General features: G+C 39.6%; 1 protein-coding gene across 1 annotated transcript in view; it reads left to right on the forward strand.

Annotated features, from left to right (window-relative positions):
* Window positions 1–17,687, forward strand: part of LOC116836902 (sodium channel protein type 5 subunit alpha-like) — a 103,791-nt gene that overhangs the window by 72,712 nt on the left and 13,392 nt on the right. Inside the window, 5 exon segments of the mRNA XM_075063379.1 lie at window positions 76–190; window positions 609–878; window positions 2,195–2,248; window positions 9,466–9,607; window positions 12,149–12,249. Coding sequence (XP_074919480.1) covers window positions 76–190; window positions 609–878; window positions 2,195–2,248; window positions 9,466–9,607; window positions 12,149–12,249 — 682 coding nt within the window.

A 17,687-nucleotide genomic window follows, 5' to 3' on the forward strand; every position in this document is an offset into this window, starting at 1 on the left:
CCATTTACCATTTCTGATGTGATTACTAATCTTAATTTCAATTCAATCTACACAGGTTTCATTTGTAAATTTTAGCAACCAGAAAGTATTGACAAGAACAGAATTATGTGGCAGCCAACACATCAAGTCTTTCAGAATCCTGAGGGCATTGAGGCCCCTCCGAGCCTTATCCAGATTGGAAGGAATAAAGGTATAGATAACTATTTTCAAAAAACCATAGGACTGGAAGGGACCTCGAGAGGTCATCTAGTCCAGTTCCCTGCACACTATGTGCCTTTGGAATGTGTATGTCTTTCATGCTGATCACAGTCAAACTTTCTTTACAGAAAATGTAGTTGATTCTTCTTTTCTAAAACCAAATTGAAATTTTTTTTAAAGAAGAGTCCTATTTAAATTAAATATATAAATTATTTTAAAGGAATATTTAACAGATCCAAATTGGCTTTAAAAATGCCAGCCACTATAAAGACCTAATTTATGAATAGTGAGAAGTTGATAGATGCAAAGATGAAAAAAAAAGTTCTCAAAAATAATTTTTTTGGGAACATGTTTTGGTGATTGCCTATAACTACATTTCTTTTCCACTCCCTTCATTTAATTTATTTCAGGTAGTTGTGTATGCCCTAGTAGGAGCTATCCCTTCCATCATGAATGTTATGCTCATCTGCCTTGTTGTCTGGCTCCCATTTAACATCCTTGGAGTGAAAGTATTTAGTGGAAAGTTTTGGAAATGCACTAACCTATCAAGTGATTTGATTGATCAAATTAATTACAGAAGTGACTGTGAAATCCATAGTCAGAGGCAATCGTTAAAATGGGAGAATGCTAAAGTCACCTTTGATCATGTTGGAATGGGGTACTTAGCTCTTCTGCAGGTGGTAAGTTCTATTACAAACACTTTCTTTTGCAGGGAGATGTGAACACTGGGCAGGCATCCCAGTCATAGTTGTACTTTTATTTATCCTGATAACCAAAAGTCAGAATGTTTAACTGTGAAAATGATGCCTATTTGAGCCACTACGACCATTTTAAAATCCTGCATTGTAACTGCATGTTTTGTGTTGAGTGTAGGCATTCCCAGGGCCATATTTTATCAAATGTATTTTAATCTTCTAACAAGAGTGCTAAACCTGAGACAGTTTGTATTTAGTGGGTCTGAATCCACTTTTGTTTTCTGTATTCTAAGGTTAAATTTAGCACAGATCAGAAAAAATGTAGCATAATCTATGTATTCTACCTAGTTGTATTAATACGGTTCCGACTATTGTATCATCTGAACACTTCACAAACATGAATGAATTTATCCTCCCAGTACCCAGTGAGGTCGGGAATTATCATCATCACTGTACAGATGAGGAACTGAAGCACAAAGTTTTAGTGAACTGCCCATGGTCACAAAAGAAGTCAATGGTAGAACTGAGAACTGAATCCAAGTTTCTTGAGTCCCAATCCGATGCCTTAATCACAAGATTATCCATCCTCCCAGTGTGCCATTATTACCCAGTATTCCAGTAAAAGACATTAGTGGTACTAGTAACTAGTAAATGAGACTCTTACCATTTTAAACTTTAAATTTGTAGAAAGTTCCTAGATCTAAAACTGAAACCATTTAAAACATTTAAAGTATGTCCTTCAGTGTTCTCTACCTCTATATCTCACCCAGGTATAACTCACTCCTGCCCCCACAACCCTTCCATAGTTCTTACAGAGTTGCTATAGTCTTCAGGAGGGGAGTGGCATTCTTTGATCTGTTGGCCTCATTATCTCTGTCAGAGCTGTTCTTCCCTCTTTTATACACTAACCTGGCTTACATTTTTAGTGCTCGTTCAAAAAATGGGAAATTTGTAAATAAATAACAGTTTTAAAATATTTAAGGTTGAAAGCTTGTTTCATGGGCTTCCATAATTGTTAATTTCCAGATATTCAAATGTTTGAGGTTTTATTAAATGTGCAGCATTTTTTGTTACAGATAATATTGATTTTAGGTATTCGTGAATTCCACTGAAACATACTTCCAACCTGAGCTCTTTAATTTTATGTATGTGAATAACATTTCACCTTAGCATTGTAGAATTCTTTCAGCTCATTTAAACTCACTTGAACCATGATTTAATTTTAAAACACTGTGCTTTTGACTTTAATGAGAATAAATGTAATACATTTTTCATAATCATGTGCTTGTTATTTTTTCTAGGCAACTTTTAAAGGCTGGATGGACATTATGTATGCCGCAGTGGATTCAAGTGATGTATATAATCAAAATGAAAATTTTCTGTATTATAGCCATTGTTCCCTTTTTAGCTATGTGTTGCACTTTTCAGTCTAGTTAGATGTATCAAGATGAAAATGCCAGTATGTGGACACTCTAAAAAAGATAAGGAATTAATAGACATGGGAAGAGTAAATACTCAGAGGATAGATTAGGGACAACATTGTCAAATTTGAGTGCTGTCATACAAAACCCCTTCTACATTAAGGGAATTTTAAGGGCCAGGTTGTGTAAAAGGATGTATGGTCCTGTGGTAGTAACAGAGTGCAGCCCCTCCAGGGAAAGCTCCTGGAGGAACTGCACCAAATTCGTTCTCTCTCTCTCTTTTGTATGTGTACAATAAGAGTATTACTGGGGACATGTTTAATACATATGTTTGCAGCTCTTCACCACCTACATTCATACACTTCCTTTTTATTCCTTATTCTCATGTGTTGTTTCCTACACTCTGACCTAAATTCAGTCCAGCTGACCTCATTCGCACTCTCTTCTTTTTGACTCTCATTTACTTCCCCTCTTTCATTCTCTCAAGCCCTGTCTAGCAAAATAGATAGTATTTAAAAACATGTTAGTCAACCCTACAGGAGCCAATACATTTTTAAAGGCGTTAAGCCCTGTCTACACTAAAAATGTTTTTAAACACAATTTATATTCTTAGTCTAGACATGCATAAAGACTCTCCCAGTCTCACTCCCTGTCACAAGTAGCCATTCACTCAAGGGCATGAAAACATCTGGCTTCTGTACTGCTCACTGTAAAAGAATAGCTCCTGCACCACACTACTCTACATCCATGCTCTCCTTCTTCTCCTCGAGAAGCCAACAGCCCTAGACTTCTCTACTCCAATTCTGACAGACCAGACTGTGCATTTGCCAAGCCCAGAGAGTGACTGAGCATGCTCCATCCCTGGGCTTTTGTCCCAGTAAAATCTTTGATGTGATTTGTGATGAGCTATGGCTTCTAAAGTGGTGACTAAGAAGCCATGCTACATCTATGAAAAGCAGTCAGTCATCCCAAACAGATATCTTGTGCATTCAAATGTACAGGTGACAAGCTGTTTGGGGAAATATTAGAGAAATCAGTAGCTGAAACAGAGAGATCTCAACCCTTACTATTAAAGCCAGCATAGCAGTCTGCTGGCCACTACCATTACCAATGGCATTCAAGAAAGGATTGATGCCTTAGCAAAGAAAAAAAATTTGGAGCAGTAGCTGACAGAGAAACCTAGATAAATTTTCTTTACAGATCAACAAATTTCTCAGCATGATAAAGACAAAATGAGCATTTCTGTTTGAGGGCTTACAATGTGTATGCAAGACTCTTCCTTCTGATCTATCCTTTACATCCAGAATCTTATGAAATAGCTGGTAGAGTCACAGCAAGGCTCAGGTTGAAAGTTATGCATCTATATGCATTCATGGACAACATGCCAATCAGTGCCCTGTCTAGAGAAACAGATCTATACATAACTGTCCAGCTGCTGGAAAAGATTTATACTCACCGTTGTTCAAAATCAAGAACTTTTTAAACTCAATACAGAGAATTGCTCACCCAGAGATCAAAGGAGGCACGCTGTGGCTATAATTTTAACATCCTGGTAAAAATATGCAAAGATCCAAAACTTCATTGCATCAGCCATTTCCTGGCAGTTGCCAATCCATAGCTAGTTATCTCCAGTGATAAGGATTGCTGATGTCTGGAATCCTTTTCATCCTGAGTGAGATTTCCTAAAATGTACCTCCAGAAATTACTTGTGAGGACATGGAAATAGTCACCTGAGGCAATGGAAAATTAGATGTTCTTCCTGGATGACATCCAAATTTACTTCTGTAGGGAGAGAAGTACAAATATGCTGAAAACCAACCCATTTGTCACTGCATGCTCATTATGGAAGCAAGCCTTGCAGGATGGGGAGCATACCTGGAAGATAGATTTCCAAAATCTGATTTAGTTAACTTTGTCAGCTCTGTCAGTGGAGTATCTGAACACAATCATCAGCATAGCCATATGGGATTGAATCAGTGGTCCACTGAATCCAGTATCCAGTCTATGACAGTATAAGCTGCTCCAGAAGAAGGTGCAGGGCGCCACATATTAAGCAATTATGGTGCTCACAGGGGAAGTTTCCTCCTACCACCCATTAAGAGATTGGCTTATGAATGGAGCATGAGTGTTTATATCTCCTCCAAAACAAAAGGTCAGAGCTCTCTGTGACAATGAAAATAATGTCCTGGCCAGAGAAGAATTTGCTCCCTTTTAAGACAGTTCACAGAAAGGATACAGAAAAAAGGATAAATGAGTTTTAAAGTCTCCTTTCTAGTCCTCCACTGGCTCAGAAGGCACTTGGGACTTGATAGCCAAGGAACTTCTGTTGCACCTCTAGAAAAGACCAAATCTTTTTGAAGCAGGGACATCATCATCTGGATCTGGAACACCTACAGTTAACACCTCAGGCACTGGAAGAGAAGTGTACTTCAGCAGGGATTCTCCATTAACCTTACTGATACTTTTTAGTGTCCAGACAGAACTCAGCCAGAAAATTTCATTCATTGAGCTGGTCAAATTAAGTTTCTGATATAAGGGGAAACAGAAAGCTGTCTGGGGTAGGGATTTATCTCTTTGTAAAGTGCCCAGCACAATGGAACTCTGACCTCTAAATGCTACTCTTTAAAATATAATAAATAAATAAATAATAATAATAATAATAATTAATAACCTGACCACAAAGCTTTGGTGATCTCAGCTACACTACGGTTTCTCGAGGATGGTTGATTGGAGTCCTACAACTAAGTACCATAAAACAATGAGAAATAAACAGCCCTAGTAGAATTCTTTAGGTAGGCACATCAGACACCACATCTGAGTATCCTCAGGTGTCAAGATTAATCAGAATGACAGATGAGAGAAGCCTGGGCTGGACTTTATTGTTGCCATTACCTCCGTTTGGAATTAGTTCCTCTATTCATGAAGAAGCTACACTTCACTGAGGTGTCCACTGATAGGAAGGTGTTATTAATTTATGATACATAATTTATTAAATTTATATGGGGAGAATTCTACTTCTGTCTATTATTCTACTCCAATAATAATTAAAACTCTGCTTAACCTTTCCACATTACTGCTGTGATTCATTCCTCACCATTTCCCATTAGTGATGAATGAGCAGAGAAGCTGTGCAGCAGAATGAGAAATATCTTACTTAATAATTTTCTTTTGGTTAGCAGCTTCTCTCCTTATTCAACTCACCCTGGTAGAATACAGTTTGTAATGAATGGAATTTTTTCTCTAAGGGGAGACTTAGACATATAAATGTCATTAAGGTAAATTTATATTTTATATCAAAGTATTGTCTTAATGCTAATAATCACTTGCTGAAGTGTTTCTAAAACTTTTAAAAAACTTCTGGTGGCCTGAGCTGAAAGCAAGGGCTTTGTCCTGAATTCTATAATATTGGAGCACCTCCAAATTCCACAGATTCACGCACTACCCATTAGTGATGAATGAGGACAGAAGTTGCTAACAGAAATTTATCTGAGGAGAGGGAGCTGACCCAGGAATTGGTTGGGCAAAGAGAAAAAGGGGCCAAATGTGGAGCTGGCAGAGATGACAAAGGGTATAACTGGCACCTGTGAAAGAGAGGGAAAGTTGAGGAGTGGGAAGAGCAGGAGGAGAATAGAAAGGGTGGAGAAATGAACTGAAACAGGGGCCTTGTCAGCACATTCCTTTACCTGTGCACTGTGTTTGTAGAACAGTTTAAGAAAGTCCAAACTTTTCCCCTTTCTTTGATTTGATTTTATTAAAAAAGAGAACAAAGAATAACCCAAACCTTCTTCCCAGCCTTGGTTGCTTCCTTTAGTTCTTCCCTCAGCACTGCCTGTCTCAATGCCCTATATCCTTTCTTTAGTAACTTGCCTCAATGAGTCTGCAAAACCCACTTAATCTCAGCAGGATCAGTACCTGATAGCAGGGTGGGATGTTTCAGGAAATCAATACCAGCCTGTTATAAGAACATAAGAATGGCCCTACTGGGTCAGACCAAAGGTCCACCTAGCCCAATATCCTGTCTTCAGACAGTGGTCAGTGCCAGGTGCCCCAGAGGGAATGAACAGAACAGGTGATCATCAAGTGATCCATCCCCTGTCACTCATTCCCAGCTTCTGGCAAACAGAGGCTAAGGACAGCATTTCTGCCCATCCTGGCTAATAGTCATTGATGGACCTATCCTCCATGAATTTATCTAGCTCTTTTTTGAGCCCTGTTGTAGTCTTGGCCTTCACAACATCCTCTGGCAAAGAAGTACTTCCTTTTATTTGTTTTAAACCTGCTGCCTATTAATTTCATTTGGTGACCCCTGATTCTTGTGTTATGAGAAGTAGTAAAGAACACTTCCTTATCTAGTTTCTCTACACCAGTCATGATTTTATGACCTCAATCATATCTCCCTTAGCCATCTCTCTTTTTCCAAGCTGAAAAGTCCCAGTCTTATTAATCTCTCCTCATGGGGAAGCTGTTCCATACCCCTAATCATTTTTGTTGCCTTTTCTGAACCTTTTCCAATTCCATATATCTTTTTTGAGATGGGGCGACCACATCTGCACACAGTATTCAAGATGTGGCGTACCATGGATTTATATAGAGGCAACATGATATTTTCTGTCCTATTATCTATCCCTTTCTTAATTATTCCCAGCATTCTGTTTGCTTTTTTGACTGCCACTGCACATTGAGTGGATGTTTTCAGAGAACTATCCACAATGACTCCAAGATCTCTTTCTTGAGTGGTAACAGCTAATTTAGACCCCATCATTTATATGTATAGTTGGGATTATGCTTTCCAATGTGCATTACTTTGCATTTATCAACATTAAATTTCATCTGCCATTTTGTTGCCCAGTCACCCAGTTTTGAGAGATCCTTTTGTAGCTCTTCACAGTCTGCCTGGGTCTTAACTATCTTTAGTAATTTTGTATCATCTGCAAATTTTGCCACCTCACTGTTTACCCCTTTTTCCAGATCATTTATGAATATGTTGAATAGGACTGGTCCAGAACAGACCCCGTATTTGATTATCAGTGCAAGGTCGTGATAACTTCTCACACAGTTCTTTCCTGCTCGCCTCTCACTGTCCTCGCTTCTACAAATCTCACGTCATTAGGGTTACAGCTGGCCTAACTCTTGCTAACAGACTGACATGCATTAAGATCCCCTACAAATCCTTGTCAATTCTTTCGCTTCTTTCACACTATATTCACTGGATCCCCTTGGTCCATATGCTTGTTGACCCCCTCAAAGAATTCTAGTAGATTGGTGAGGCATGATTTCCTTTTACTAAAACCATGTTGACTCTACCTCAACAAATATGTCTGACAATATAGTTCTTTATTATAGTTTCAACCAGTTTGCCTGGTACTGAAGTCAAGATTGCAGGCCTGTAATTGCCAGGATCACCTCTGGAGCTCTTTTTAAAAATTGGCGTCACATTAACTATCCTCCAGTCATCTGGTATAGAAGCTGATTTAAATGTTAGGTTACAGACTACAGTTAGTAGTTCTGCAATTTCACATCTGAGTTCCTTCAGAACTCTTGGGTGAATACCATCTGGTCCAGGTGACTTATTGCTGTTTAATTTATCATTTTTTCCCAAACCTCCTCTAATAATACCTCAATCTAGGACAGTTCCTCAGATCTGTCACCTAAAAAGAATGGCTTAGGTTTGGGAATCTCTCTCACACCCTCAGCTGTGAAGACTGATGCAAAGAATTCATTTAGTTTCTCTATAAAGACCTTATCGCTCTTGAGTGCTCCTTTAGCACCAGGATCATCCAGTGGCCCCACTGGTTGTTTAGCAGGCTTCCTGCTTCTGATGTACTTAAAATTTTTTTTGCTATTACTTTTTGAGTCTTTGGCTAACTGTTCCTCAAATTCTTTATTGGCCTTCCTAATTGTATTTTTACACTTCATTTGCCAGTGTTTATGCTCCTTTCTATTTTCCTCACTAGAATTTAACTTCCACTTTTTAATTTAACTTCCACTTTTTAGAACCCAACATGGGTGGGTGAAAGGAAAGGGATGAGTAGGAGAGCAGAGTACACAGGGAAGAGGAAGAGAAGAAAATTAAGAAGATACATAATAATACACTGAAGTAAAATTGCTTAATGAAAAGAAGCTGCTAAGGAGCAAGAAGTAGATTAAAAAAACTCAAGCAAAACCAGGATCACAGAAGAAAAAAAAATCAATAACTGGAAAGACATGGGTGGCATATAGCTAGACAATAATGAAGAACAACTTAAGGATATTTTAAAAATGTGTTAGAGAAAATATATAAGGAGAAAAGGAACAAAAATGAGCCAAAACCAGGTGTAAGATGATAAAACTATTTTATTAATTCAGTTAAAGTATGAATTATCTTTAATGAAACAGTCATTTTATACACCTTTGAAAAAATGGACATGGAGAATGAAATTTTCAAAGGCACAAATATCATTTTGGTGCATAACTCCTGTTGACTTTCATTGGATATGAGTGCCTAGCTGCATTTGTGCCTTTAAAATCTCCTCCTGTGGCATTTCTTCCTACATTGTGTCATATAGTGGCTGGTTGGGATGTTGGGTATTAAGGAAATTCTAGGAAGATAGTATTGAACTTCTGTGCATTTATTTGAACACATAGTATCTATCTGCCCTGATGATATGCATCCTAGGCACTGACTAATCCATAGGAACTGACTAATGTATTTACTGTCAATTATTTTTGAAAAATAATGGAAAACTATTTAGGTATCAGAAGAATAGAAAATTGCAAATGTAGTGCTAGCCTTCAAAAAGGAAAGAAGAGTAGTTTTGGCAACTGTTGTCATTTAAGATTAGTTTTTTATTCCTAGCAAAATAATGCAACAGGTATCGAGAGACAAACACTGTTATTGGGTTCCTAGCAGATAACATACTTGGATTGAGTGTAACAAAAGCATAACTTCAGGTCAGCATTAATATTTTGTTATTTAGATCCAGAATTTTATGTTATATCTGTATCTGTCTATGTCTTCATTTGTGCAGACCTGTTATACTTGTGCTTGCAAATGTAAGTGTACAAATGCTTTTAAACAATCGGGCCTTCCTGATGATAAAGGATCAATTATTACAAAGTTGAAATGACAGCAATTTTTCTGACAGTTTTTTCTGTTTATTTAATTTTTATAGGTAGACCAGCAGCCAAAATTTGAAAACCGTGTATACATGTACTTGTATTTTGTGTGTTTTATTATGATTGGATCTTTTTTCATGTTGAATCTCTTCGTTGGAATTGTTATCAAAAATTTTAACCAACAAAGGAAAAAGATAAGTATTGCATATCAACTGTGTTTCATAGCCCTAAATAAGCCCATCAGTCCTGTGACTGTTGAATACTATTGAATTATAAACACAAGTCATGGTGGGACTTTGGCTCATCTACAAAGAATCAAAGGGTTATGTTTGTTTACTTTATTTACTAACACCTTCCAGGGTCAATATTTGTAAAGGCTGAGCTGAGAAACATTGCATTTTGTTATAAACAGTCCCTTCCCCCAATCTGGGTCCCGCCTTTTCTCCCACATCTCCATTCCCCACCTGTTCCAGATCCGTACTTCCTTCATCACCACTATTCCACCCCGCACTTTCATTCAAGTTCCTAGTTCCCCCTCCAAAACAACCTCCAGGTTCCTGTTTCCTCTATCACTACCATTCCCACCCCACACACCCACTCACCCTCCCACCTTGCAGGGTCCTAGAGCCTGGGCTCCAGCCCAAGTCCAAACATCTACACTGCAATTAAATAGCCCCTTAGCCCGATCCCATGAGCCTATCAGCTGGCATGGGCCAGTGGCAGGTTTTTAATTGCAATATAGATATACCCATAGAGGTGCCAAGGAGTTGTGCTTAGTTTTTCCAGATTACTCTGTGGGAGCTCGAGCCAGTTCTATTTTCTGTTGTTTAGGGGAACATCTTACCCAGCCCTTGTTGCTGCTGACTCCACCTGGCGGAAGAGTTACATTTTGGGGGGCTTGTCCAGGATACCTGGGACAATATGCTTTGCAAGCACATTTTGAGTAAGCCATTAATCTGGGAAAACATCACAACCTCAATTCAAATGGATGTGACAATAGGCAAACACCTACCCACAGTGTGGTGGACGGTGTCCTTTGCTGCAGTTTTTCATCTTGTGGTGTGAAAGTCCAACAAACTAATGTCCTTTAATACACCACTCCCGTATCCCTTCATGGCACCACTCCCACAGTTGGAACTCCTTGGTCAGTGAAGACCCAGAGTTCAGAGCTGCATTCACAGGGAGGGGGCTCATCTCCCAACCCAAGAGGGGGGCATGTTGAGCAATGCCTCTGCTGCTGCCGCCACTGCAACTAGCTCACAGCATCTGCTGCCACTTTCTACCACCACCACCAGGTGCTAGTGCAGTGTCATATTCCGAGGTTTCACTGGTTAACCCAACTCTGTGATTTCAGCAGGCAGTGGGAAACCTCAATGGCAGTGCAGTTTCTTTGTTGCCTTTCACTGTTCCCACACAAAGTCTAAAATCTAGCCCTTAGACTTGCTTAGCAGTGAGAACAGCTCTAGGAATCACCAACCAGAACTCTTAAATGAGTCCAATCAGCTTTGTCATTAAATGCTGAAGAGGGGCAGGTCAAATGGTATCTAGTTCACTGTAGGCAGAGGCCACACCACCAGGTAGAAAAACCTATCCTCACTCACTCCCTTCTCCACTGGGATTTGGAATCCCTACCCCCTGCTAGCAAGTAAGGTTCAAGTTAGGGTGATCCCTTCAATCAGGGCATGCTAAGCACAGTTCTGCTGCTCTTTGCTCATACAGTAAGGATAAGATCATTTCGTTATCTCTGCATTCAAATACTAGAGTGATTGTAACCAGGGGTGAAAGTAACTCTGAAGACTTACCATACTGGGGCCAGCTCCGTCCCATGGAAGGGGCGGGGCTTCAGGCAGAAGGGGCGGGGCTGGTGGGTGAGCATCTCCCAGCCAGCCCTTCAGCAGTGATTTAAATGGCAGCATTGGCGGCTGGAGCCCTGGGCCCTTATAAATCGCCAGTCCTGGGGCAGCAGCTCCCTTTGCCTCCCCCCACCTTCGGCAGCCGGGGGGTGGAGAAGCAATGACGTTAAAGCACTGCCACGGCAGTGCCTTAAGGATGGTCCTTTGCCACAACAATACTTTACTCCTTCCCCACCTCCCCGTCAGCGGCCCTGCTGGTACAGACCATACCGGCAGGGCCGCCGACAGGGAAAGCAAAAGGGGCAGTACTTTAATGTGGGCTGCGTACAGGCCGGTACCGGCTTCGTACTGGTATACTGTACCGGCCGGTACCAGCTCACTTTCATCCCTGATTGTAACTCAAACCAGCCAAAACTGATCATTTTGGCAAAGCAGCTCCATTTGCTGCACACCTAGGTAGAGTAGGCATGTTTATGCAAACACAGCCTGCACGTGAAGTCTTTTCTCCCAGCATATGTCTCACTAGATGTCAGGAGAGAACTCATTCAGACCCTGCTTCCATCATTTGTTTTCAAAAAAGACTCTCACAAATAACAAGGGAAACTAAGGGCTTGAGCTTGAAAACCCTTGTTTATGTAAGTAAGAGCAACTCAAATGAGTAAGAGTTTTAACATCAAGCCCTGGCTGACTATTCTGACAATAAACTGTCCAAAGCAAAATATAACCAACTGAAAAAATAGGCAAAAAACCCCATATTTTTCTCTAATCTCTCTTAGGTACTATCTATAATAATACTAGGTAAATATTTTCTTGCACAAGTGCATTTTTCCCCCCAGTTAACTGTCTTCAGTTAAAATGAATAGCAGTATGATTTTCCTGTACTTAGGCGGCGATCATCTCTTTTTGACAAAGGAACAGAAAAAGTATTATAATGCCCTGAAGAAACTTGGATCCAAGAAACCCCAAAAACCCATCCCACGGCCATTGGTAAGTCCATCCTGAATCACTTTAAAACAAATATGCATAATCAGTGACTATTTTTAGACCTATATATCAGCTGGAAACACACATTCAAAATGAGATCTGATGAAATTATGCATTGTGATTAATATTCTTCACTAATTCAGACCTATTTCTATTTTTGACTCAATTGCAAACTGATCCTAATTTCGTCTAACATTTTTATTTCTAAGTGTTCACCAAATACATAGGGAAAATATTGGCATCATATCAGGTGTTTGTGAACTGTTTGTGTTCACTATTTGCTGCTCACAGTATGATGATGGTCACCTAAAGGTATGTCTACACTGGAGCTGGAGATGTAATTTCCAGCTTGGGTAGACACACCTGCACTAACTCTGACTGAGCTAGTGTGCTAAAAATAGCAGTGTAGCCTCCCCAAGTGCAATCCTGTTTTAAATCCTAGCTACAAACTTGTGGGAGTTAGCCCATCCTTCCACCTGCACTGCTGCAGCTACCCTCTTATTTTTAGCAGAATATATCTGCCCAAGCTAGAAATTCTAGCTCCAGCTAAGACATACCCTAAATCAGTGGTTCTCAAACTTTTTTTCCATGCACCACTTGAAAATTGCTGAGGGTCTTGGGGGACCACTTAATGATTTTTCCAAATGTTGTTTTTACCATTAGCTAACTATTATAAAGTGCTTTGGATAAGAGCACTATATAAAAAAACTTTATAATTAACTTTTTTTGTTCTACAAATAAAAGCACATAAATCATATTTTAATATCAGTAGTCTTACCTTTCTAATGCGATGGATGTGCCCTCTCTCCCCTGCCACAGCAGCCCCTTAGCTGGGGCTGCGAAGGAGGGGGTCTCTCCCACACCACAGCAGCCACAGAGCTGAGGCTGGGAAGGAAGACTGTCTCTCCCCGGCAGCCCCAGCCCTGGAACTGGGGAAAGTCACATCTTTCTCTGGCTGCTGCAGCCCTGCACATCCCAAATTGCCACCACGCTCTCTTCTCATCCCACTGTGCCCTCCCACCTACTCCCTATTTCCCCCAAGGACACCACATCACCTTATGTGTGCATCTTCTCCAGGTCCAGGCACCTAATTAGTGGGGCCACGCCTGCGCAGCTCCACTAATTAGGTGGTTGGCCCTTCGTTCTCTTGTGTGCAGCCGCCCAGGCACGCACCTTAGAGGGAACTATCTGCGAACCACCTGAATGGAGCTTGTGGACCACTGGTGGTCCACAGACCACAGTTTGAGAACCTCTGTCCTAAATCACAAATATGATTTGCGTTCCTTGACTAAGTTACTGCAACTTTTAAAATAGGTGAATAGTGATTAACAAATAACTCATGCCCAGTATTAAATTTCAAATGAATGCTTATTCTCCCTTGACTGCTTGTCCATATATATAGTCCATTTTTGGGGGAGTGCACATGTACTCGACACCGAGGTCTTTTGGCCAGCAGTGTCTGATAGGGCTTGCATACACCCTGTGCCCACTTGTGCTCAGCTACTGAAAGACCATGAAGGATTAACCACTACTTTGTTCTTTCTCACCACTTATAGCTTTGAGACAGAATTCCAGTATCCACGTACCACACTGTTTCTTTTTGATAAAAATATAGTTAATATACTTAGTTGTCTGTTGATACCTCTTTTTTAATAGATTTCATTTTTTGGGTGGAAGATTTTAGTACTTGTACCTTCCCTTGTAAATATTTCTTGATCAGGATCTTGCCAGCACCAGGGCATGAGGATGTCACATTCAAAGTCTTCTGGATTTAAATATTGCCCCTTTTGTGAGCTGTACTTTCTATTAATGATGAGCACAATAGGTCCATTTTTGGTTTGGGGAAGACCCATATCCTGAGTAAATACACTGTGTACAAGCCCTTTTCAAAAAGAACTTTAAAAGCCAGAGAGGTGAAGCTTAAAATGTTTCTGCTTGACCACACTATGCAGCCTGCCTCAGACCCAGGTGATACTGACTGATTGACTGACACACACATGCCTGTTGTGTCCAGAGATGCCCCTGTGAGCTCAGCTTCAGTTAGCTCCAGGGTGCCACTGACTAAGCCACAGACTTGCAGGGATTCTGGTGGGACTGTCCTACAAAGACTGTCACAGTTCTGTGGTAATTGCTCCTTTAATCTGCCTTATGTGGTCTGCTCCAGGAATGCCATCTCAGGCCTCTAGCCGTCACCTCTCTCTAGGCAGGGACCCACGTTCCACTTTCTCTTAACCAGAGAGCTGCAGATTCCCTGCAATCCACTGTGATTATCCCAGTAAGGTCTGCCTAACACCCAACCCCTCCTCTTTGCTTTCTCTCTGAAGGACAATGACAGTAATTTATCAGGAACCGAACAGCTCTTCCAAAGCCTAGTACATTTATTTAAAGTCAAAAGCATACAGAGAAAACATATAAAATAATAAAAAGGTCTAAACACACACTAAATTTTCCAGAAGTCAGCCATCAGTTTGATGACAGGTTCAGGTCTTTCTAAACCTATCCTCTCTTTAAGCAATGGATCATGTCCATTTGTTGAATTAAAAAGAAAGCTTCTCTGTCAGGATAAACTCAGCTTTTTATACCAAAACTCTTGCTTTGTCTCCTAGCCTCCTGAAAACAGGTTCAACCAATCTCTACCCTTCTCCCCGGGAGGTCAAGCCTTAAAATTAATACGCAGCCTGTTTAAGACTAACATAAGGAAGTACTACTTCACACAATGCACAGTCATATCTACATAACCAGCTTTGAGATTTGAAATTAATCGCCTGCTAGTAAACCATAACACACACATACATATAACATATGTTGATACAAAGGGCTATTAATATTCTGTGGTCTTATATCATCTGGCCCACCTCAATATAATGGTCTTTGAAGTTTTCATGCTTTCAAGGCTGACTCAAACATTCAGATAACATTCATAATATTAAATTCAATAGTCTCAAGATAAGCCTTTATTGTTCATGTTTGCTAAAAAGATTTTGAAGGGAAGGAGTTCTCTGAAAACACCAGCTCAGTGTGCAGCAGCAACCAAAAAAGACAACAGACCCATCAGGAATCATTTGGAAAGGGATAGATGATAAGACAGAAAATATCATAATGCCACTATATAAACCCATGGTATGCAACACCTTGAATACTGCATGCAGTTCTGGTCACCCCATCTAAAAAGATATATTAGAATTTGAAAAAATACAGAGAAGGGCAGAAAAAATGAATCCAGATATGGAACAACTTCCATATGGGGAGAGATTGAAAAGACTGGGGATGTTCAGCTTGCAAAAGAGACAAGTAAGAGGGGATATGATAGAGGTCTATAAAATCATGAATGGTGTGGAGAAAGTGAATCAGGAAGTGTTATTTATAGGACTGTTGATTAATCACAGTTAACTCACCTGATTAACTAAAAAATAATCGTGATTAAAAACAATCATGTTTAATCGCAGTTTTAATTGCTTTGTCAATAGAATGCCAATTGAAATTTATTAAATATTTTAGATGTTTTTCTACATTTTCTTATATATTGTATTCTGTGTTGTAATTGAAATCAAAGTGTATATTATTTTTTATTACAAATATTTGTATTGTAAAAACGATAATCAAAAGAAATAGTATTTTTCAATTCTTTTCATGCAAGTACTGTAATGTAATCTTTTTGTCATGAAAGTGCAACTTACAAATGTAGATTTTTTTGTTACATTTCTGCACTCAAAAACAAAACAATGTAAAACTTTAGAGCCTACAAGTCCACTCAGTCCTATTTCTTGTTCAGCCAATCGCTAAGACAAACAACTTTGTTTACATTTATAGGAGATAATGATGCCCTCTTCTTATTTACAATGTTACCAGAAAGTAAGAACAGGCATTTGGATGGCACTTTTGTAGACAGCACTGCAAGGTATTTACATGCCAGATGTGCTAAACATTTGTATGATCCTTCATGTTTCAATCATCATTCCAGAGGACATGATTCCATGCTGATGATGCTCATTAAAAAAATATGTTAATTTGTGACTGAACTCTTTGGGGAAGAATTGTATGTCTCCTGCTCCGTTTTACCCACATTCTGCCATATATTTCATGTTATAGCAGTCTCAGATGATGACCCAGCAGTACATGTTCATTTTAAGAATATTTTCACCGCAGATTTCACAAAATGCAAAGGAGGTACTAAAGTGAGATGTCTAAAGATAGCTACAGCACTTGACCCAAGGTTTAAAAATCTGAAGTGCCTTCCAAAATCTGAGAGGGACAAGGTGTGCACCATGCTTTCAGAAGTCTTAAAAGAGCAACACTCCAATGCAGAAACTACAGAATCTGAACCACTAAAAAAGAAAATCAACCTTGTGCTGGTGGCATCTGTCCCAGATAATGAAAATAAACATGTGTTGGTACACACTGCTTTGGTGGTTGAAGTATGAAGGGACATATTAATCTTTAGTGCATCTGGCACATAAATGTCTTGTGATTCCAGCTACAACAGTGCCATGAGAACTCCTGTTCTCACTTTCAGGTGACATTGTAAACAAGAACTGGGCAGTATTATCTCCTGCAAATGTAAACAAACTTGTTTGTCTGAGCGATTGGCTTAACAAGAAGTAGAACTGAGTGGACTGGCAGGCTCTAAAATTTTACATTGTTTTATTTTTGAATGCATTTTTTGTACATAATTCTACATTTGTAAATTTGTAAATTCAACTTTCATGATAAAGAGATTTCACTACAGTACTTGTATTAGGTGAATTTAAAAATACTATTTCTGTTTTTTTACAGTGCAAATACTTGTAATCAAAAATAAAAATAAAATGAGCACTGTACACTCATCCATCTGATGAATTGGGTATTCACCCATGAAAGCTCATGATCCAAAACGTCTGTTAGTCTATAAGGTGCCACAGGACTCTTTGCTTCTTCTAGCTAAGATGGTTAGGGATGCAACCTCATGTTCCAGGTATCCTTAAACATCTGAGTGCAGGAAGCTGGAACTAGATGATGGGATGAATCATTCAATAATTCCATTGACCACTGTCAGAAGACAGAATACTGGGCTAGATGGACCATTGGTGTGATCCAGTATAGCTATTCTTATGTTTTGTATTCCTCTAAAATCAGAAGCAGACCTCTTCATACAGCTTCTGCAAAAAATTGGTCACAGTTGCCTCTTCTCTTCATTCCTCATCTAAATCCACTCCACAGCCTGGTTCAGGTACCAGGTATACACACACACAGAGGTACACACACATTACACAGTCATTCCCCACTATTACAGAATCCCATAGTAAATTGGATTTCGTTGTGGATCGGGAACTAAGTGATGGTTAATCCCACACTGCCCTTTAGACCCTCGGAACATGAATACAAGGGCATCCAGGGTGCCTATGTGGACCAACAGGCACTGCTGAACAAAATCTCAAGGTCACGAAGTACATGTGCACTACCAA

Source organism: Chelonoidis abingdonii, chromosome 2 (genome assembly GCF_003597395.2).
Source record: "Chelonoidis abingdonii isolate Lonesome George chromosome 2, CheloAbing_2.0, whole genome shotgun sequence".
Taxonomy (NCBI): domain Eukaryota; kingdom Metazoa; phylum Chordata; order Testudines; family Testudinidae; genus Chelonoidis; species Chelonoidis abingdonii.